The sequence below is a fragment of the Oryctolagus cuniculus genome, chromosome 13 (assembly GCF_051225735.1).
Source record: "Oryctolagus cuniculus isolate XC-2025 breed Fujian yellow rabbit chromosome 13, ASM5122573v1, whole genome shotgun sequence".
NCBI classification, from domain to species: Eukaryota; Metazoa; Chordata; class Mammalia; order Lagomorpha; family Leporidae; genus Oryctolagus; species Oryctolagus cuniculus.
Genome location: NC_142879.1, coordinates 76,504,287 through 76,523,609, shown reverse-complemented (window position 1 = coordinate 76,523,609; position 19,323 = coordinate 76,504,287). Strand labels below are relative to the sequence as shown.

Below are 19,323 nucleotides of genomic sequence, written 5' to 3'. Positions count from 1 at the left end.
AAAATCGGTAATTACTGTCATGAAGCAAGCACAGTGGACGGCGGGCATTCAACCAAGAAGGCAGCTATTCCTCTGTGGCCCCAGAGATCCACCTTTGACCCTTCCATACCTTGTCAACCGTGAGCACCAAGGGTGGCCCTCCTTCCTTCTTAAGACTTCCATTCTACAAGCACTGACAGCTCATTTCCTTCCAAGAAGGCAGAGAGACGCTGGTTCTTCAAGTCTTCCGGCAGCCATTCCCCTTAACTCTTCTCTCCGGAGTTGCATGCCCACCACCCACCCCTGGCTAAATCGCTCTTACATCAGAAGTTTCTAGAATGGACCAAATCAAATTCGCTCCGAATATTTCTAAACAAAACAGTCCACGTCCTCAACAAGGTACTGTCATGTGAGTCTGTTCACAACTCTAGGACCCTGCACTTTGAGTGCGGCTTCTGCGGCAGTGTTCTGGAGCAAGTCCTCATGTTCACGTATGAAGAACTGAAGACTGACTCCAGACACCTCACACTGGGTTGGTGAGAAGTTACCTAACAGTGCACAGGTAACTGAAATTGAAAACAGGCCATCGGGGCCTAGACCCGGCTCTGTGGGTTACTAGATGGACCGAGGTAAAAGTGAACTAGATCTTCCAGGCCCGACTTTCCTCAGCTACAAATTCCCGAAACAAAGAGAACACCTCTAAGACCCTGTCTGATGCATTCAACAATCCAGAGCCACAGCTACTCCATGGTTTTACAGCTGCTACTTCAGATTTTCTCCTCTATGGGGTCAATTCCCCCTCTTCTCCAAGGAGAAAAGTGTGATGAGGTGGGAGCAAGAGATGTTGGGGGACCAGCACTGTGGCTCAGCAGGTTAACACCCTAACCTGAAGCGCCAGCATCCCATATGGGTGCTGGTTCTAGTCCCGGCTGCTCCTCTTCTGATCTAGCTCTCTACTATGGCCTGGGAAAGCAGTAGAAGATGGCCCAAGTCCTTGGGCCCCTGCACCCGCATGGGGGACTGGGAAGAAGCACCTGGCTCCTGGTTCCTGGCTCCAGATCGGCACAGCTCCGGCCATTGCAGCCATCTGGGAAGTGCACCATTGGATGGAAGACCTCTCTCTCTCTCTCCCTCTCCCTCTGCCTCTGCCTCACCTCTCTCTGTGTAACTTTGACTTTCAAATAAATAAATAAATCTTTTAAAAAAAAAAAGGAAAAAAAGAAAGAAAAAGAGATGTTGGGTAACCAGCTGAGCCTCTGGAAGACCTTCCAGCTCAACCCACAAAGACAACATAAATGCCTGCAACACACGAAGATCCCAGCTGTCCTGGATTTTTGGCAAACTGATGTGTGTGACAGTCAAGATTCCCTTCTGTCCTGATATCCCCTTCCTGGACTTCTGCTACTTCCTTAGTGCATATGGGCTGCAGAAAGCGTCATGAGATCATGGGGGGGAGGGCAGACAGGAGCACCCACGTGAATTAACAGTAACGTCGTTTCAGAAGAGCATGGCATTTGCATGTTCTTTAGGGTCAGTATCTGTTCGGATAAACCTTTCCGACTTAGCCGGGTTTTCTATAATCAACTTCCAATGGACTTAACCCACGTCAGAAAATGTCATTCCTCATCCTTCTATACAGCCGGTCCTCAGTCCGTGGGGAGCCACTTTTAATCTGATAATTTCCAGGTATAATTAAGTCTTGCTGGGTATCTTCTAAACTGTAATTAATGACTCTGCCCTTAGAATCCGCTCACTTCCTCAAACACTGGAACAGTACAGACTTTTCCTCCTCCTCCTTCTCTTAGTCACTTCATTACTTAAAGTCTGTTTCCTTTGGGCTGATAATGAGCTCTCTTTGTAAGGCAGTTTTGTGACAGCTCAGAAAACAACTTCTACATAAAAACAAATTGCTGCGGATTGTATAATGGAGACAACAGGGGTGAATTAGACTCATTAATCAACAAAGACAAAACAACAAGAACTAAGGCTTAACTGTGGCCAGGAAAACATGTTTGAAACCTGGAGAGAGGGGGGAAAACAGCAGAGGGGAGAAGAAAATAAAAGGAAACAAAACCCCTCAGGCTATTAAAATGTGCAACAAGCTGCCATGGGAGACCATCAACCACAAGAGCTAGAGTTGGTTAAGCTTTTATTGGTGTTTATTCTGAAAGAAGCTCCAACTGTTACAGTTCCAAAAGGGAAGAGGCTGATGACCCATTTCTAGATGACAAAAATTAATTGACATAAAATAGCTCCACTTGCAAACATGACTATTGGCAGTGTAAATGGACAATTCTTTTGATAAATTATCTGGCAGTAAAATTTTCATGTCCTTCGACATAACAATTTTACTTCTGGGAACCTATCTCATAAAAATGACCCTAAAAACTAGAAGAGTGTTAACATTAAGAGACTTGGGGCATGACAATTGATTGCACTATGGAAAAAAAACAACAAAAACAAAAGAATCTTCCATCAGTAGGAAATGATACAAAACATACTCAAGTCCACAGAATGCCACGCAGGCATGAGATTGTGCGTATTTTGTCAAAAAAAAAGTCATGAAAAAGTGAGTACTAGGGCTTTCGATGAAAAGATACCTAAACATAAAAAAATTAATTTATATAAGATACGGAAGGATCAGAGGAAATGTAAGAAAAAAATCACAAATATCAAAGACTCATGACTACATTTTTCTTCAGCTTCTTTGTATTTTCCACGTTTTCAACAATGATCATGAAATTATTTCAATACAAATTATTAGAAAACATAGCATCTCTGATTTAACAGAAGAGCAAACCAATGGCCAATCAACCAAGGATCAGTTTCTTCAGCATGTTGAATACACCATGGCTGCCTCCCCACAGCCATAGTCCCTCTTCTTTACCAACATAATCCTGATTTACTCCAGCTTCTAGAGGAAGCTTGGCCTCTCTTCAGCATGAAGTGAATCAGAAGCACTCCTGAAATAAACACGGTGGTCTCATGCCCCTTGCCTGCAGCATGGGATAGGGATAGGGGAATAATTTACAAAAATATTTCTCCCAATAAGAGAGATACACAGGAATATCTTCCCTGTGCTGGGTGGTTACTTAAAACAATACTACAAATGGCAGGTGTTTGGATCTGTGTTCAAGACTCCACTTGGGATGCACACATTTCATATGGGAGTGCTTAGGTTCCAGTCCCAGCTAAGCACCCAATTCCAACTTCCTGCTAATGTGCACCCTGGAAGGCAGCAGGTGACAGTTATAGAACTTGGGTCCCTGCTCCCCAGGTGGAAGAGCCGGGTTGAGTTCTGGGCTCCTGGTTGTGCTTGGCCCAGCCCTAGCTGGGAGCAGACATTTAGACAATGAACCAGCAAAAGGACAATTTTTCTCTCTCTCTCCCTTTCTCTGTCTTCTCTGCCTTTCAAATAAATAAAATACAAATTTTAAATGAAAAATGCACTCATAATAAAAGATATAAAAAGCAAAAGAATAACATATTTGGTGTCTACTTGACTGGCAAAATGGAAAACAATCCTAATAATTCATTATTAGAAAAGCTGTTGGTAAAGAGATACTTCAATGCATTTAGGGTTGGGATATAACTCAAAGAACCACTGCAGATGTCAATTTGGACATCTGTGTCCTGTGTCCAAATCTTCAAGAATGTGCCCAACCTCCAATCTAGACACTTGCTCCTACATATATTCCTTCACTCAGAAATACTGATCAAGTGTATGCTGGGTGCGAGGCATGGTTCTGATCCTTGGGATACAGAAATGTACTACCGCAAAAAAATCCTTAACTGCACACGGCTTACATTCTGATGAGAGGAGGCAGAAGATGCAGAAACATAAAGAGTGAGAGTCACAATGTCACAGAGAAGGAAGAGGAGGTACCCAGGGATGCTGCACCTAGGACTAAAGGCCAGGGAGGCCTGGAGGAGGAGGTAATCCATGGCAAAGGGGATCAACGAGCTAAGGAAGTAAGGAAGCGCATGCGCAGAATAGAGACCACTGATCGTGAAAGCCCAAGCCCCAGAGTGAATCTGGAGCGTTCTTGCATCACCAAGAACGACAGTGGGGCTGGAACAGGGCAAACCGCTGGAAAGAAAGCAGAAATTGTATTCTGGAGTCTTCAGAGGAAAATTGTGCAAACATTCTATGTATAAAAGCAGAAATGAGAATGTCAAACATGAACAATAGAGAAGTGTTTAAATAAAGAAAGCACTTAAATATCCACAAATCATGGCTGTTCTCTGCAGAATCATTTAAAGTAGAAGATATTCTGGCAGGACACAACAATAAATAAGCAACACAATGGTTCACAAAACAGTGTGCATAGAATAATTAAGTAGGTATGCAAAGTTGTAGACATAAGCAAACAGAAATCAGACAGAATACATACTAAAAGTTGCTCTCAGCTTTTTAAAACTCTTAACAAGTGAGTACATATCAGATTTGTAATTCGGTACATCCTTTTAACAAACTAATCTTTAAGCAAATTTTTAAAATTTATTTATTTTTATATATTTGAAAGAAGGGGAGAGAGAGAGAGTCTGTCTCTCATCTATTAATTCATTCCCCAAATGCCCACAAAATTCATGGCTAGGCCAAGCCAAGCCAAGTGCTAGAAACTCAATCCAGTCTCCCATGTGGCTGGCAGGGACCTAATTACCCGGGTGTACACTAGTCAGGGCTCCATACAGGATGTGGCTATCCAAGCAGTGCCTTTAGCTGCCTTGCCAAACACTCAGCCCTTAACAAATCCTTTTACAATTAAGCTAGCTGAACCAATAAAGCAAGAGCATTTTCTAAAACAAGGAACTGCAATTTATTCAAGAACTATTCACCGCTGTCTCCACTTTGCTGAACCCTGGGGAGGTTAGTTGCTGGAACAACAAAGATAGAAAAGACACTGATCCAGCTTTTTAATTAAATTTGCATTTTATTTGAAAGGCAGAGAGACAAAGATTTTTTAATCCACTGGTTCACTCCCCAAATGCCCACAAATTCCTGGATCAGACCAGGGTGAAGCCAGGAGCCCGAAATTTCATCCAAGTCTCCCATGTGGGTGACAGGGAACCAAGCACCTGAGCCATCCTATGATGCCTCTCAGGTTGCATTAGCAGGAAATTGGACTGGAGGTGGAGTGGCTAGGAGTCAAACCAGACACTTTGATATGGAATGTGCGTGTCCCGAGGGGCAACTTAAGCCATTGTGCCAAATGTCTATCCTTGGCCCAGCTTTCTTGGGCTCTAGCTTCTGAGAGCAACAGCCTGACCCTCCCAACGTGGCCTGGCAAAGGCAAGGATGGACAGAGACATGGAAATTCGCAAAGGCTCTCTCTCGGAATGAGTGACGAGCAAACAGAGAGATCTTTGCTTCAGAGAGTGTCTCCTTTATTAAATGCTGGAACAGTGTGAGTAAATAGCAAGCTTATTTAGCTTTTAGTTCAACCTCCCTCGGAAAGGCAAAGTGATACAGTAATCTTTAAAGATCAGCAAAATCAGGATCCTGACATAGAAAGGAAAGACGACACAAGAGAACTCATGGTTTGATGAGCAGGTTTTCATTTCTTTAGCAGAGTTCCACAACTCATTGGGCAGCTCTACAGGGCACTTGTCAAATGCCCTCCTGCTCTCTGACTGAAAGTTGATCTCTCCACCTTCAACCCAAGCTCTTAGTGTTTTTGAAACAATCAATACTTCCTGAATAGCTACAGAGGCCATGAACTCCATGATACTGCCTCAAGGGATGGGTGCCACAGGGCATGAGTGAGGAAGCCACACTGCACAGAGGGCAGCCAGTCCATCTATTCTGAAGCCAGCCCTCCTCAACATTCTCTCTCTGTGTTTCATGAAGGAGGTTTTGATACCCCACAGGCTCACAGGCAGGGCCTGAAACAGGAACTGACTACAGAGTTTCTTCTCATTCATGCTATTTGCTAAAAGCTCCCCTTTTGCAATCTTCCAGCTACCTCCATATCCTCAGCTGAAGTTCAGCCTTAACAGGTACCTAACAGGGATCTTTAAAATTTATACCTTCACTCACTCCCGGTTGAGTTATTGTTTGGTGCAGGGGAAAAAAATAATGAAAAATAAAGATGAGAAAAATAAGTCAATTTAGTATAAACCCAAGCCAGGCACTTTTAGAATAATAATTATATTGGATTTGATATCACTTACAGCATGACATAACATATTTCCCACTCTGGGGGCATGCTAAACCTATTATTTTGAATTACAGACATTACGTTAGGTTTCATCAGGACAGAATCTAATCTCATATAAATGTCAACTGTTAACAAAAGCATCTTAAAAATCCTGAGGAATGAAGAGTGATTTCGGGAAAGGTGAACAGATAGGATCCTTATTTTTCAACAATCAGAAATAATTTTCAGATACTAAAAATGACCCAGAAAGTTTTATGACTCCAACTTTCATTCCAATCAAAGGCAACCATTTTTCTCAAGAATGAACTGGAGAGCCATACTTCCAAAGTCCAGGAACCAGATGTCCTACTATGATAGGCTCCTCTCCGATACCCAATGGAATAAATTTTAAAAGTTACACAGCCAAACTCAAAAGAGAAGAAAATCCCCAAATACCAAAGGAAAAAAAAAGTTCCTGAAAAGTCAGAGCTGAGAAGCCCAAGAGCTCACGAAGGGCAGAAGGTGACCTGGCTCCAGGAGGTAGGCAGCAGGACCTGAGACTACGACAGGCTGCCTGCTCCAGACAGCTGCACGCACAGAAACAGAGAAACAGCAGAGATGGCTGCTTCACGCCTGGGCCTCTGGTTAAGAGAAGAAAGCCACAGGAACTGTCACTCCTCCCTCCACGCCATAGGGACACACGGACGTAGAGTCCAATTTCATGATTCTGGATGCAACAGACTGAGAAACTGGTACAAGAGTCAGCCCTTCACCCCTTAAAGACCAGATCCTTGCATAGATCAGACATTTTTTTTGATGGCTGGGATACTGAACAAAAGAGATCAAAACCCTTGGCCCTGGGGAACAATCGTTTAACAAATGAAGGTTCAAGGACAGCCCCAGAACAGCAGGCTGATCATCATAGAAAACTAGGTGGAAAGAATTATACCTATCCAGGACACACGGAACTACTATTTAAATAATAACCACCACTGCAAACCAGGTCCCAGGAGTGGAAAGTGGGCACAGTGGTTAAGGCATGCGTGGGACATCTGAATCCTGTATCACAGTTCTTGGGTTTAAGTTCCAGCTCAACTTTCCATCCCAGCTTTCTGACAAGGTACACCCTGGGAGGCAGTGGTGATGTCTCAAGCAGAGTCCTGACCACTCACAGGAGAGTCCCGGACTGAGTTCCCAGCTCTTGGCTCTGGCTGGCCAAGCCCTGGCTCTTGTAGGGGTTTAGCAAGTGAACCAGTGGATGAGAGAGCGCGCTCTCTCTGTCTCTCTGCTTTCCAATTAGATAGAAATCATTCACAATGAAAAAATCACCAACCACATAAGGAAACAAACCAACATGGAGAGTCAGACATACTGACTTTTTCTTTTTTCCATGGGAAAGCATTTTGCTTTTGAAAATTTGTAGAGCAAACAAAAACATAGTGATGCAAAATTTAATTAATGAGCTTAACTTGACCATATTATCTGACAATAAAATTTACAATATAGCTAAAATAGATAGCACTACAAGTATTTATACATAACCAAAACTGAAATGGTAATACTGACAAAACTTATGATCATGAAAGGAAATAAATTCACACTTAAGAAATATCAATAATAGTGCTGACTCCAGATGGTTTTATCAAGTTGTCCCATCAAACCTTCAAGAATCAGATGATCTAGATCTTATACAAACTGTTCTTAAGACAGACAACTTACATAGTTGCTGACTATGAAGTAAGTATATGAAAATCAGTGCTACTGCATGAACCAATGGCAGTGAATAAGATACTGAAAGAAGAAAAGAACCTAATTCACAACAACAAAGGATAGAGCACAACAGAAAATTTCTAACAAAAAATATTGTATGTAACAAAGAAATAATAAAATATTATGCCTGTTTTCTAAATTAATCCATTCCACAGTCTAAGCAGAGGAAGGAGACATGTGGCTTTTGTTCTAATGGGATCGCCTGACTGCTGTGTTGAGTCCACGAGGAAAACGGGAGTCTGCCAGGTGAGACTTCGGGGTGGCCTGGGCCTGACCGCGTGGTCAGTTTCCGACAGTGTGGACAGGATTCACTGCTGGGTTAGATATAGGGTGTGAGAAACTGAGAAGCCCAGGATGAGTCTGGCTTCAATTCCATCTACAATGCCTCACAATTCATTTTATAAGAATCAGACTCAAGCATGGCGAAATGTTAGTTAGCATCCACGGAATCAAGGCAGTAGGATCAGCTTGCCTTACTTATTTACTTCTTTTATTACTTTCCATTGCTCCTATAACACTGACCTTTTTTGTGCTTAAGTTAATGGGGTAAAATCTCTAAGGTTTTATCCTTTGCTGACCAGGAAAACTCTTAACATGGACAGCCACTCTGAAAAGTTTGTGTCCAGTCTATTTTAGACTACCTTTCTCTAAGGTCTGGGGACAGACTTTTTTTAAAAAAGTGGAAATAGTTAAAACCGTGTAAGGGAAAATCTATGTTCATTGCACAACTCTCCAATAATACTAAATGTCTTCGGTCTCTTAAACTACTTCCCATTTAATATCTTTTGGGGATCAACGATCTGTCATTGAAGCAGTACTCATGGTTTTAGCAAAAACCTCAACAGTACAGTGCATTCACTGAATGCATACACACTCTTATTTACCCCTTCTCTAACAAAAAACACATCTCACCACACCTCCTGGTGTCTAGCATTCACAGAATATTTCGGAGAATTTTCCATATCAGTCTCTTTCTCCTCAAAAGTGGTACAGTTTTCAATAGACAGATAACCAAAATCAATAGATGGAATCCAATTCCTTACTAACAGGCACCTGGATTTTTCTGTCTTGTGCAATTATAAATAATACTGCAGAAAGACACAACCTTGTATGCATAGTATGTATATATGCCTTTAGGAGAAATTTCCAGAAGTAGAATTCTTGAGTCAAGGGCAACTGCATCTACAATTTTACTAAATATTGCCAAGCTACCTTTTATCCAGTTTGTACCCATCAGCAATCTCATCAGGGAAGTCCAAGAATCTTTGCTCCTCTACACTCAACAAAACTAACTTCTTCTGTTCCTTGTGCCCTGGATTTCTACCACATCCGGCAAATACCTAGCATCTCAATATGATTTTAATTTGTAATTCAAATATTATGATGAGCCTGTATAACAGTCACTGCTTTCCCTTGTGTACTAATCGGTCCATATCCCTTGTCCATTTTTCCATCAGTTCCTGAATCTTTTTCTTCCTAGTGTATCAGTTAAAACTCTTACTATTTCAAGAAAACAGTCCCATGTTCACCAGATAACTCCTACAGATTATCAGTGGCTCCTGTACTAAAGACATTTATTACATCTTCAATGCTTTAAGAGTTTTAAAAGAATTATCATTGAGATTTCCTTATTGGAAGGTACTAACCAACATGACCCAGTCTTCTACAAATAACATTTCCTATCCATGGGTGTCCCCATGTGACAATCCTGAAAAGTGATGCAGAGCGCTTTGGCTTATGTCACAGAGAACTGAAGTCCTTTTCACTGTCAACAATGCAGACTCAGGAGCCAGGCCTCTTGCCCGACATTGAGGATCACCTGACCGTGGGTATCTCACATACACTCTCTGCAACTAGGTCTCCCCATAGCATTATTGTGAGAACTAATTTAGTTAGACACTTGCAAATGGTCAACAGTTATGTGAAAGCTCACCCTATTATCATTAGACCGCATGCCGTGGTTGCCCCACTGCAAGCAGTGGAAATGCAAATATTCCAATGCCTCTCCTCCTTGGGGATGAACATGGAGGAAAAATGGGGATAAAAGCCAGTGGAGTACAGTTAGGTTATTGGTGAGCTAGGTACAGTACAATCAAGTGATGCATTCAGCATACGATGCCTACCAGGCATCACCTGGGGATATTAAATTGCTCTTCCAATGTGGTTAACACCACAAGTAAATGGATCTCTAGACAGTTGAAAAGGTTATTACAAAAAAATTCTTATTATTTGAGGTTGTCTAGTAATACCTGCCATGTTTATTTTTCTAATCTTTCTTCAATTTCCTACCATGCCCTTTATTTTCCTCCTCAGATTTTAACCTTTTATTTTACTGCTCTCCTTCCTGAATAAACCTGAGACTTACAGGGGCCAACAAACCACGTTATTAAATTATAAGTATGGTAGCTACTCAATTTAATTCTTTTAATGTATTATAACATCATATGTTGGATATCTGGGAGTAACTGGGCCCTGGAGAAAATACGACTTATGAGAGTAAAAAAAAAATCTAAAAAGGTAAAGCAATGCTTTACCAGGATTTTGGTGAATTTAAAAAACCATTTCTCAGGGGGCCAGTGCTGTGGTGTAGCAGGTAAAGCCTCCACCTGCAGGGCTGGCATCCCATATGCACACTGGTTCGTGTCTTGGCTGCTCCACTTCCAATCTTGCTTTCTGCTATGGCCTGGGAAAGCAGTAGAGGATGGCCCAAATGCTTAGGCCCCTGCACCTGTGGGAAATCCGGAGGAAGCTCCTGGCTCCTGGCTTCAGATGGGCATAGATCTGGCCATTATGGCCATTTGGGGAGTGAACCAGCGGATGAAAGACCTTTCTCTTTGTCCCTCCATCTCTCTGTCTGGAACTCTACCTTTCAAATAAATAAATAAAATCTTTAAAAAAAAAAACTTCCCAGACATTATCATGTCTTTAACCGCAGTCACTGGGCAAAACTGCAATTCTATTAGCATACAATGGCAGCACCACTGCCTGTCCATCATACAGCGACTGATGAGGAAAATAAGGTTAACAGAAGTTGACCAAGAAGTCCAACATCACACCTCACCAGGGGGTAGCACTGTAATCCATGCCTATGTCAAGCGAACTAAGAAGACTCCTTTGTTTCTAACACATCTAAATTCTTCACAGCATAAACTCTTCCAGATTAACAAAGGCACCTTTCCCATGACAATAAGATCTTCCTGGAGGGCAGGAGGGAGGGAGGGAGGGAGAAAGCAAATATTATTATATTCTCAGAGCTATATATATGAACTATCCTGAACCTGTTAAAAACTAAAAAAGACACCCTCCTGATTCACTTAAATCCTGCAGTTTTCAGAATACAAACCTTTGGGAGGAGTGAGATTGACTCCATTTTTAAGGCACCATTGTACTGGCAAAATTCCCAATGAATCCGCATGGCACAACATTGAGACCTTACTAGGTTCTGGTCTTAGGTCGTCAATAGTCACTTGGAAAAAATGATTGTTAAAAACCTGGAAGAAAAAAACAAATAGAGTCAAGCATTAATTCTGTTAGTATGAAATATTAGCACAGCTTCCACAGATAATCAATACATTTCCTCAAAATGATCTGAGCATGAATTGACACAACCTGGTTGTAAAATTATTCAGAGTTTATCATTGTGGTCATATGACTGGAAAAGATAAATAATTAGAAAACAAGGAAAACAAAAAACAAAAAACAAAGACTCAGGGAAGTAATGGCCACAGCTTGAGGAAAAACCAACAGGCAAAATAAGACAGGCAAACCCCAGCCCAGATGAAAGCCAAGATGGAGAGTGGAATGTTAAAGCCATTTTTCAGTGTCCCCAGCAAGCACCAAACTCCTCAGACCAGATCATTCAAGATCCTCCGAGATCCGGCTTGGGAGACGTCCTGCCTCTTCCTGCAACATATCCCTCAAACACTCCACCTCTTCTGCCAAAGAGGAAATGATTCACACCAAGTCTATCCTTACTCAGTGTCTGACAGACCACAACATCCCAACTCCACTGTTACCTCATCAAAACCAAGTGCATTTTTCAAAATGCGTTCCAATTTCTATACTGCTGATCTGGTTGGAAGAAAGGACCTTACTCTGTGTTCCCAAACTATCAAACTCAAGCCTCTCTCTGGAAAATTCTCACGCCTTCCCGTGAACTGACAGCACATCTGTCTCCCTCAACAGATTTCAAGTAGTTCAAGGACAGTGGTCTTTTTCTGATGCAGCAAAAGTCTTCTCAAACGCATAGAAAAGGATAAATAATAAATAATAAATGCATAGGAACTGGATAAATAGCAAATAAAAATAAGAAAAAATCAGTGAAGAAATATGAGTAGGAAAAAAAAAGTTGATTTAAAAGAAGAAAGATAGCAAAATCAGATGGACGAGAACACTGAAGGTCACGATAGATTTTAAAACTGCCCCAGGTAAAACAAGCCTGGAAGAAAAAGACTACTTTCCCAATTCAACAGACATAAACCAGTCTTCCTTAAGAAACTACACAACTTATTAAACTGGATTCCTAGCCCCTCCTTACAAGGAAGCAACCTTTTAAGTTCAAAGCTAAAGAGAAGAAATGTACTTCTGTTCTTCTCCATGTTGATTCCAGCAAGCAGTTGTAATGCTATTGCCACAGGATTGTTTTTACCTTTGAAAGTCAACTTTAGAAAGCAAAGGGCCAAATGACGCTTTCCCAAGGAGGCTGTTCCTCAAAGCCCTGCTGGAAATCCTCCTCCTCCCTCCATCCCAATGTTCCATTAGCTCTTTCTGTGATGTATCTGTCTACTTAGCACTTAACATGTGACATACTAAATTTATTTACTCATTAATTTTTTCTATTGCTGTTGTCCCATCAATTAAAATGTATGCTCTGTAAAAGCAGGGGCTTTCTCTTTGTTCCCAGAATCCTGCCTGAGTGCTCCGTAGATGTTTGTTAAATTACTGTGATCTACTCTATCAAACCTACACACACATACTCACATAGACACATAGACAAAAAGAATGTAATTCTGGTGGCAGCCTCTCTCAGCACCACAGGACCCTAGAACTAGGGGCTCTGTAGGATTTCCCAAACCCATTAAAAGGTGCATTCATTTGGACACCCTTTAGAGGAAAACCTTATTAAGTTTCATCAAATCCATCAGGGTCCATGGTCCTAAATGGTACAGAACCCTCAGCTCTCATAAAGGAATCCCAAAGCAGCTAACCACCTTGCCCAAGACTGCACAGATTAGAGTTGGCCAAAATGGAAACAGAACCCAAGACTTCTAATTCCAGTATCCACTCATCTAAACAATACAATATATGTTATCTACACAGATGATGTCATCATCATCATTGTCATCTGTCAATATCTTGCTCCATTTTGGAACACCAAAAACGAAACTGTGCTGTACTGATCAAGGTTGCTCATTTAATACCAGATCCATGTAACTTGTCTGCATTCTCTCCTGTTTCCTTAATACTGTTTATTTATATCTTCAAAGAAAAACCACAGGGTAGAAAAGTAAGATCGTCATCATGATGTATAATGATAGCAGTGTGCTACATATGATTCTCAAACATAGCACTCTGAAATATTTTACAGCGTGTGGAGAAACACATTTAATTGTACATATCTTCTAAAGTAGGAATATTCTAATGCCTCATTACACGGAGATGAGTCTTCAATCTGGCGAGGTGCCTACCCAGCTTCAATGAGACAGAAGCACACACTTCCAACAGGCATCGTTACAACACACGGGCAGTAAGAGAGAAAAAGTATACATGAAACAGAATGACTTATGTATTACGTATTTTATGTTTGGAACAAAGAAAACTGAAATGAAAGTGTGGGCCAAAAGTGTGAAAATACCTTCTCTTTCTCTCCAAGGAACTCTATTTAGAGAGAAAATTGCTTGTTGTGAAAATCAAATAATTGTCACTGGAAATCTATCCATCTAGATAAAGATATTTGTCCTGAAACCAACTATAATTAGTATGTCACATCCAAACATTACATATTATGATTATTTAAAGGTATAAAAATGAGAGAGAGGCAACCACTGACAGGCTTATTAATAAGCCCATCAGCTCTGTGTCATTTATTTTATAAATACCAGGTGAAATTGACATCCTAGCCTTTCAGAATGAGGACAATGTAATACACTTCCAGAAGAATGGGCAGCTGGCATCACTTTTGTTACCTGCTGCTGGAATAGAGGGAAATTCTGGCCAGGCTTCAACAAGGTACAAGTCTGCACTTTTGCAAAAATACACAGCAACTCTCAGAAGCCACAGTAAAGAAACACAAAGGCCAGTTCCATAAAAACATTTTTAGTGGGTGCCAGATGAAGGAAGTATGTGAGTTTCCAATCTATGATATCATACAAAGCATAAGCCAATATATTTTTCTTTACATAAATTATTATTCTTTAAATAAGTTATAAAAATAATTCCTATTCATTGAAGAAAAAGCATTTAGAAAAGAAAAAAGCATTTCTTTGTAAGCATTGTCCATTTTGTATAGATTATCACCACTACATTTCTCAAATTTTACCAAATTATAAATTTTTTTAAATGACACAAAAGACATTAAAACACTAATCACTGCATGAACAATTATAGTTCCTTCAAAAAAAGAAAGTAAAATGGAATTGACTTTCAAATCTTTAATTAAATTCTCCCACTAAAACACATGAAAGGCCATTAACTAAAATACACATTGGCTAAGAATGCTAAATTTCTTGGTTTGTCCCGCCATTTCAAGAGGATGTTTAAGGTAGAAATTGGCAATTTGGATTTTACTATAAGTGAATTCATTGAGTTTGTTTTTTATGGGGAAAGGATAGTCTAATCTTTTATTATTATTTATTTTACTTTTACCTCAAAGGCAAAGTTACAGAGACAGAGGTTTTCTATTCACTGGTTCACCACCCAGATAGCCATGACAGCCAGAGCTGGACCAGAACAAAGCTGGAGCCAGTATCCTATTCCAGGTCTCCCAAGTGGGTGAAGAGGCCCAAGCACTTGGGCCATCTTCCACTGCTTTCCCAGGCTCATTAATAGGGAGCTGGATCAGAAATGGAGCATATATAACATGCTGGTATTGCAGGCAGCTGCTTAACCCACTACACCCCAACACCGGCCCCAGGATATTCTAATCTTACAAAATGATATCAGATCTTCAAAAAATGCTTTTAAATGAAACAATAATTTCATTTGGACTATAAATCTAGGAAGTGTAAGTTTTGCCTTAGTCTATAAAAGCAGATGAGAAAAGGGAGGCAGAAAAGCCAGCTCACAGAGGGCAGAATTTGCTTTTTACTATTTTCAAAACCAGACTCTAATCACCACCATCCAAGCAGGGGCAAGTTATTCTTACCGTGATTACAACACTGCAGATTACAACAGCTGGAGACAGCCATCAGAAGACAAGGACAACTCGCCCTATCCATTAGAAGAGAGGCATCTAATCAGACTCACTCATCGACTACTCAGACTAGAACTGGGCTGGAGAGACAGCTATCTTCCTTTGGATTCCTCGGTGTTGCCGAGTATCCTCTCATGAAAATAGGCTTTGATTTGAAAGTCTTACTTGATCCACTCTGGGGGTCAAGGCAAAAGCACCAGGGAGGAAAACCCACCTTGGTCACTGATGCAGGACAGATGTGAAAGGGCTCACTCATATTCACTGTTTCTAGCTTCATCCCAACTGTGAAGAAATGGCTTCGCAAATCTGCATGATCCTGAAGGGAGGAAGAGAAAAATAGTGAAAGCAATGTTCTTGTGAAATTAACTTGGCAACTTGTCCTTGAGCATTTCCTTGGGCAACTGAGATGGGATGGAAATCATTCACTCTCCCCGCTTCAGATTTCTAATTATTGCAAAATACTGCAGGCTTAATTCTTTTCTGCAGGCTAAATAGCTATTCCAAGGGAGCAGCAACCAGCCTCTGTGGCCATGCTTAAATGTGCACTAAGGAAAAAAAATTCACATTATATCACTTTGATCTTCCCAAGTGCCATCAGAAGTAACACAGTGGAGGAAAGGAGGTGATCGGGCATCACACACATAGCAGGACTATGTGGCCTCTTGCTACGGAAGTTATGACACAAGGGCTTCTGTGAGTACCCTGTGGGTAACAGTCTCCCCCCACCCTCTGTGTCTGAGAGTATATGGCTTACCAGTCACAGCAGTGAGCCCAAGATCTTGCAGATGTGTGCACATAAGAATCCAGAACCTCTGGAGACAATCAGAACCTGATTCCTACTGCACACAGAGGAAACATCCCCTTTGTAATGGGCATCTGCCAGCTTTATAACCCACTCAGCAGCAACCTTGTGTGGGAGAGCTGGGCTTTCCTCTCTCCCCAGGAAAACAAATTTCAACATCCATGTTAGCCATACAGCAATCGATGAGGTTGGTTGGACTCTGGATACCAGAATTGATCATGCTCAGATGGAGGTCTCCTCATAACACAGTCTGCACCAACAGTAGTGAATAATTAAATGAATTTGCAGTCTGTCCCTGAGGAAATGATAACTGCAGATAAATCCTACTTCTTCCAAAGACATCAATTAGGCACGAAATGTTAAAAAAAAAAAAAATCCAAGGGCCGATCACTTACTTTCTTTTCTCTGCAAACCTAAAGTGGATTTTTAATTATTTCAGTGATGACATTCTATATCTGAGGGCCACACAGAGCCCAAGTGAGCTGTGTCTGCTCATCACTCCACCTTCAATTTCCAGAGCTGGTCATATCACGTTCCAACAGGAGACCCAAAAGGAGGAACTGTCTATCACACTCTCCACTGCACCAGTGCTTCCCCAAAGGGGGTACAGAACACAAGGACTCTTCCAATGTTCACACCCGCAGTGCAGTCTGCAAAGAGCTGTATGCACCGGGATACACAAGAACTGTTAGGTTTCGGTGGAGCACATAGTGCCACCTCCTAGGAAGGGGGTTAACCACAGCAAGAAGGGCTGCAGTCAAATATGACGAAAACTAATCAAAGGAACTGGCATGTTCTCCATCTTCATAAATTCCGTAAGAACTTACAATCAACACTTTATAAAAATTATATGCACAAGGAAATTTTCTTGGGTGCAAGGGATGACTTTGATTGCTCAAGCTGCAACCTGTATAAATTCCTTGAGAACATACAATCACACTTTATAAAAATTATAAGCATAAGGAAAACCAAAAGGAAATATCTTTAGGTGCAAGTGATGACTTTCTTTGTTCACGCTGTTACTTGTATAAATTCCATAAGATCTTATAATCAACTCTTTATAAAAATTATATGCATAAGGAAAAGCACACGGCAATACTCTTAGGTGTAGGTGATGATTTTCATTGTTTATGCCACAAATAAAGCATTTACTTTTAAAGGGAGCCAGGGGAGGTGGGTCAGAAAAGAAAAAGAAAATCAAATGCAATGGTATAGAGAGTTAATGCGTATAAACACATACCAACCACAATGCCAGAGCTATAATCCGCAGATGTGGTGACAGAAGAATTAAACCAAAAATGACTAACCGACATTTGTATTAATTAACGCTTCTGTCAGCAACCAAAGCCCCTAATACCTCTCAGTGGGAACAAAGTCACATTTGTGGATTTTGCAAGTAAATATTTTCCTCCTTGTAAGCACAAAATCCTTTACTATTTGAAAAGCGGTATTACTTTTAAATTATACTATAATAAAACTGGCCCGAATGCATTCACCAAGTCTAAACGGACTTTATCAAGTTGTTTGATGACACAGAAATGGCTCCGGCACTAAGGACACATTTGTAGCCATAATAAGTGGCGCAGATGCATGGGATGCCTCATGATGCCTCTGTTTCCTTCTCTGCTGCTGATACCCTTCCAGGCTTCAGCATTTCCCTCTCAACACCCACAGCTGCAAGGCCAAAGAGCCTTGAGATCTAGCTCACTGATCATAGGAAAGGGGTCGCCTCTTGCCTCAGCCTGACTGTCTCTGTTGCCATAGCTCTCTCTGCATTTCTGTGCCTCATGGTTTTTTTCCTGCTTGAGAGGTGGCCTGAAAGCAATCTGGGCTTCTGGTCTACCTGCCACTTGACTCCTCTCCATTGCAGTTGGTGTGCCCAATCTCTGTTCCATACACTTTTGCCCTGTTCTTCGCTTTCTGAGCGCAGCCAGCTGTCTAAACAGACTTGACCAACAGCCCCAGGCTCTTTGTTTGCCTCTGACCACTGACCGAAGTTTTGAGCCAAGTCCCCAGCCCTCCTGTATCCCAGATTCCAAGTTCTACCACAAGGAGCTGGTTGAAAACAGGCTCCAGGAACTCTGCACTACGAGCTTGTTGTCACAGGTCATAGCTGCCCAGAACCCAATGTGACACCCATCAAGTTTTGCATTTTGAAGCAGTTCTAAATCCGGATTTTTTTTTTTTTGTTAAAGATGTTCAACTTGTAAAGTCTATGCATATATTCCACCATCTGGAATACAAAACAGTTCTGGTCCCAAGCATTTCAGATAAGGGATATTCAACCTGCACTAAGCTTCAGCTGTGTGTGAAATCTGTATTTGGTCTTTGGTTCCTGGAACACAGTTCCTAAGTCCCTTAGAATTTTCTGGATGATTAGAAACATCTTTTGTTCTAATGAAGTCACTCCTGGGAGATGCCTATGCATCTTCAGGCCTGATGACCACAAACATAAACACTATGATGTAAAAGTTGCACCCATCAATTCTCTGCCCAGCTTCTAATCTCTGGGGAGGAATGAGAAGCTAGAGATTAAAGCTAATTACCAATTCCCGATGAGTCAATCAACCAAGCCTACATAATCAAACCACCATAAAAACCTTTAACCATAGGAGAGAGCTTCCCCGTTGGTCAACATACCCAGGAGAGCGGTGTACCCCAGCTCTATGGGAACAGGGATGCCTATGCGTGGCACCCTTCTGGACCTCAACCTGTGTACCTCTTACATCTAGTGGTTTACCCGCATTCTTTATAGAATCCTTTACAATAAACCAGTAAATATAAGTAAACGGTTTTCCCTCAGTTCTGTGAGCCAATTGCAAAGTCCAAGGCGGTGGTGATGAGAACCCTGATTTATAACCATCAGAAGCATGAGAAGGGGGCTGGTGGTGTGGTACAGAGGTTTAAGCTGCCACTTGCAACACCAGCATCCCATTTGGGCCCCAGTTCAAAGTCCTGGCTGCTCCACTTCCCATCCAGTTCCCTGCTAATGCAGCTGGAAAGGCAATGGGAGATGGGTCAAATGCTTGGGCCCCTGACACCCATGTGGGAGACTCAGATCGAGCTCCTGGCTTCTGGCTTTGCCCTGGCCCAGTCCTGGCTGTTGTGGCCACTTGGGGAATGAACCAACAAATGGAAGATTTCTCTCTCTTTCTGCCATTCTGCTTTACAAATACATAAATAAATCTTTTAAAAAGAAGAAGATGAGGTACAAAAGGCCC

The 19,323-nt window shown here is 41.5% G+C and overlaps 1 protein-coding gene across 18 annotated transcripts in view; it reads right to left on the bottom strand.

Annotated features, from left to right (window-relative positions):
• Positions 1 to 19,323, bottom strand: part of SFMBT2 (Scm like with four mbt domains 2) — a 259,224-nt gene that overhangs the window by 82,628 nt on the left and 157,273 nt on the right. For 16 of the 18 annotated variants that reach the window (XM_051821569.3, XM_008268056.5, XM_008268059.5 and 13 more), the window contains 2 exons: positions 15,515 to 15,616; positions 11,233 to 11,380 (listed from right to left, as the gene is read on the bottom strand). In XM_051821569.3, the coding sequence (XP_051677529.3) occupies positions 11,233 to 11,380; positions 15,515 to 15,616 (250 nt within the window). Of the gene's footprint in view, positions 1 to 11,232; positions 11,381 to 15,514; positions 15,617 to 16,054; positions 16,241 to 19,323 lie in introns of those variants that run through there. The other 2 variants (XM_089312355.1, XM_089312354.1) reach the window with 2 other exon arrangements.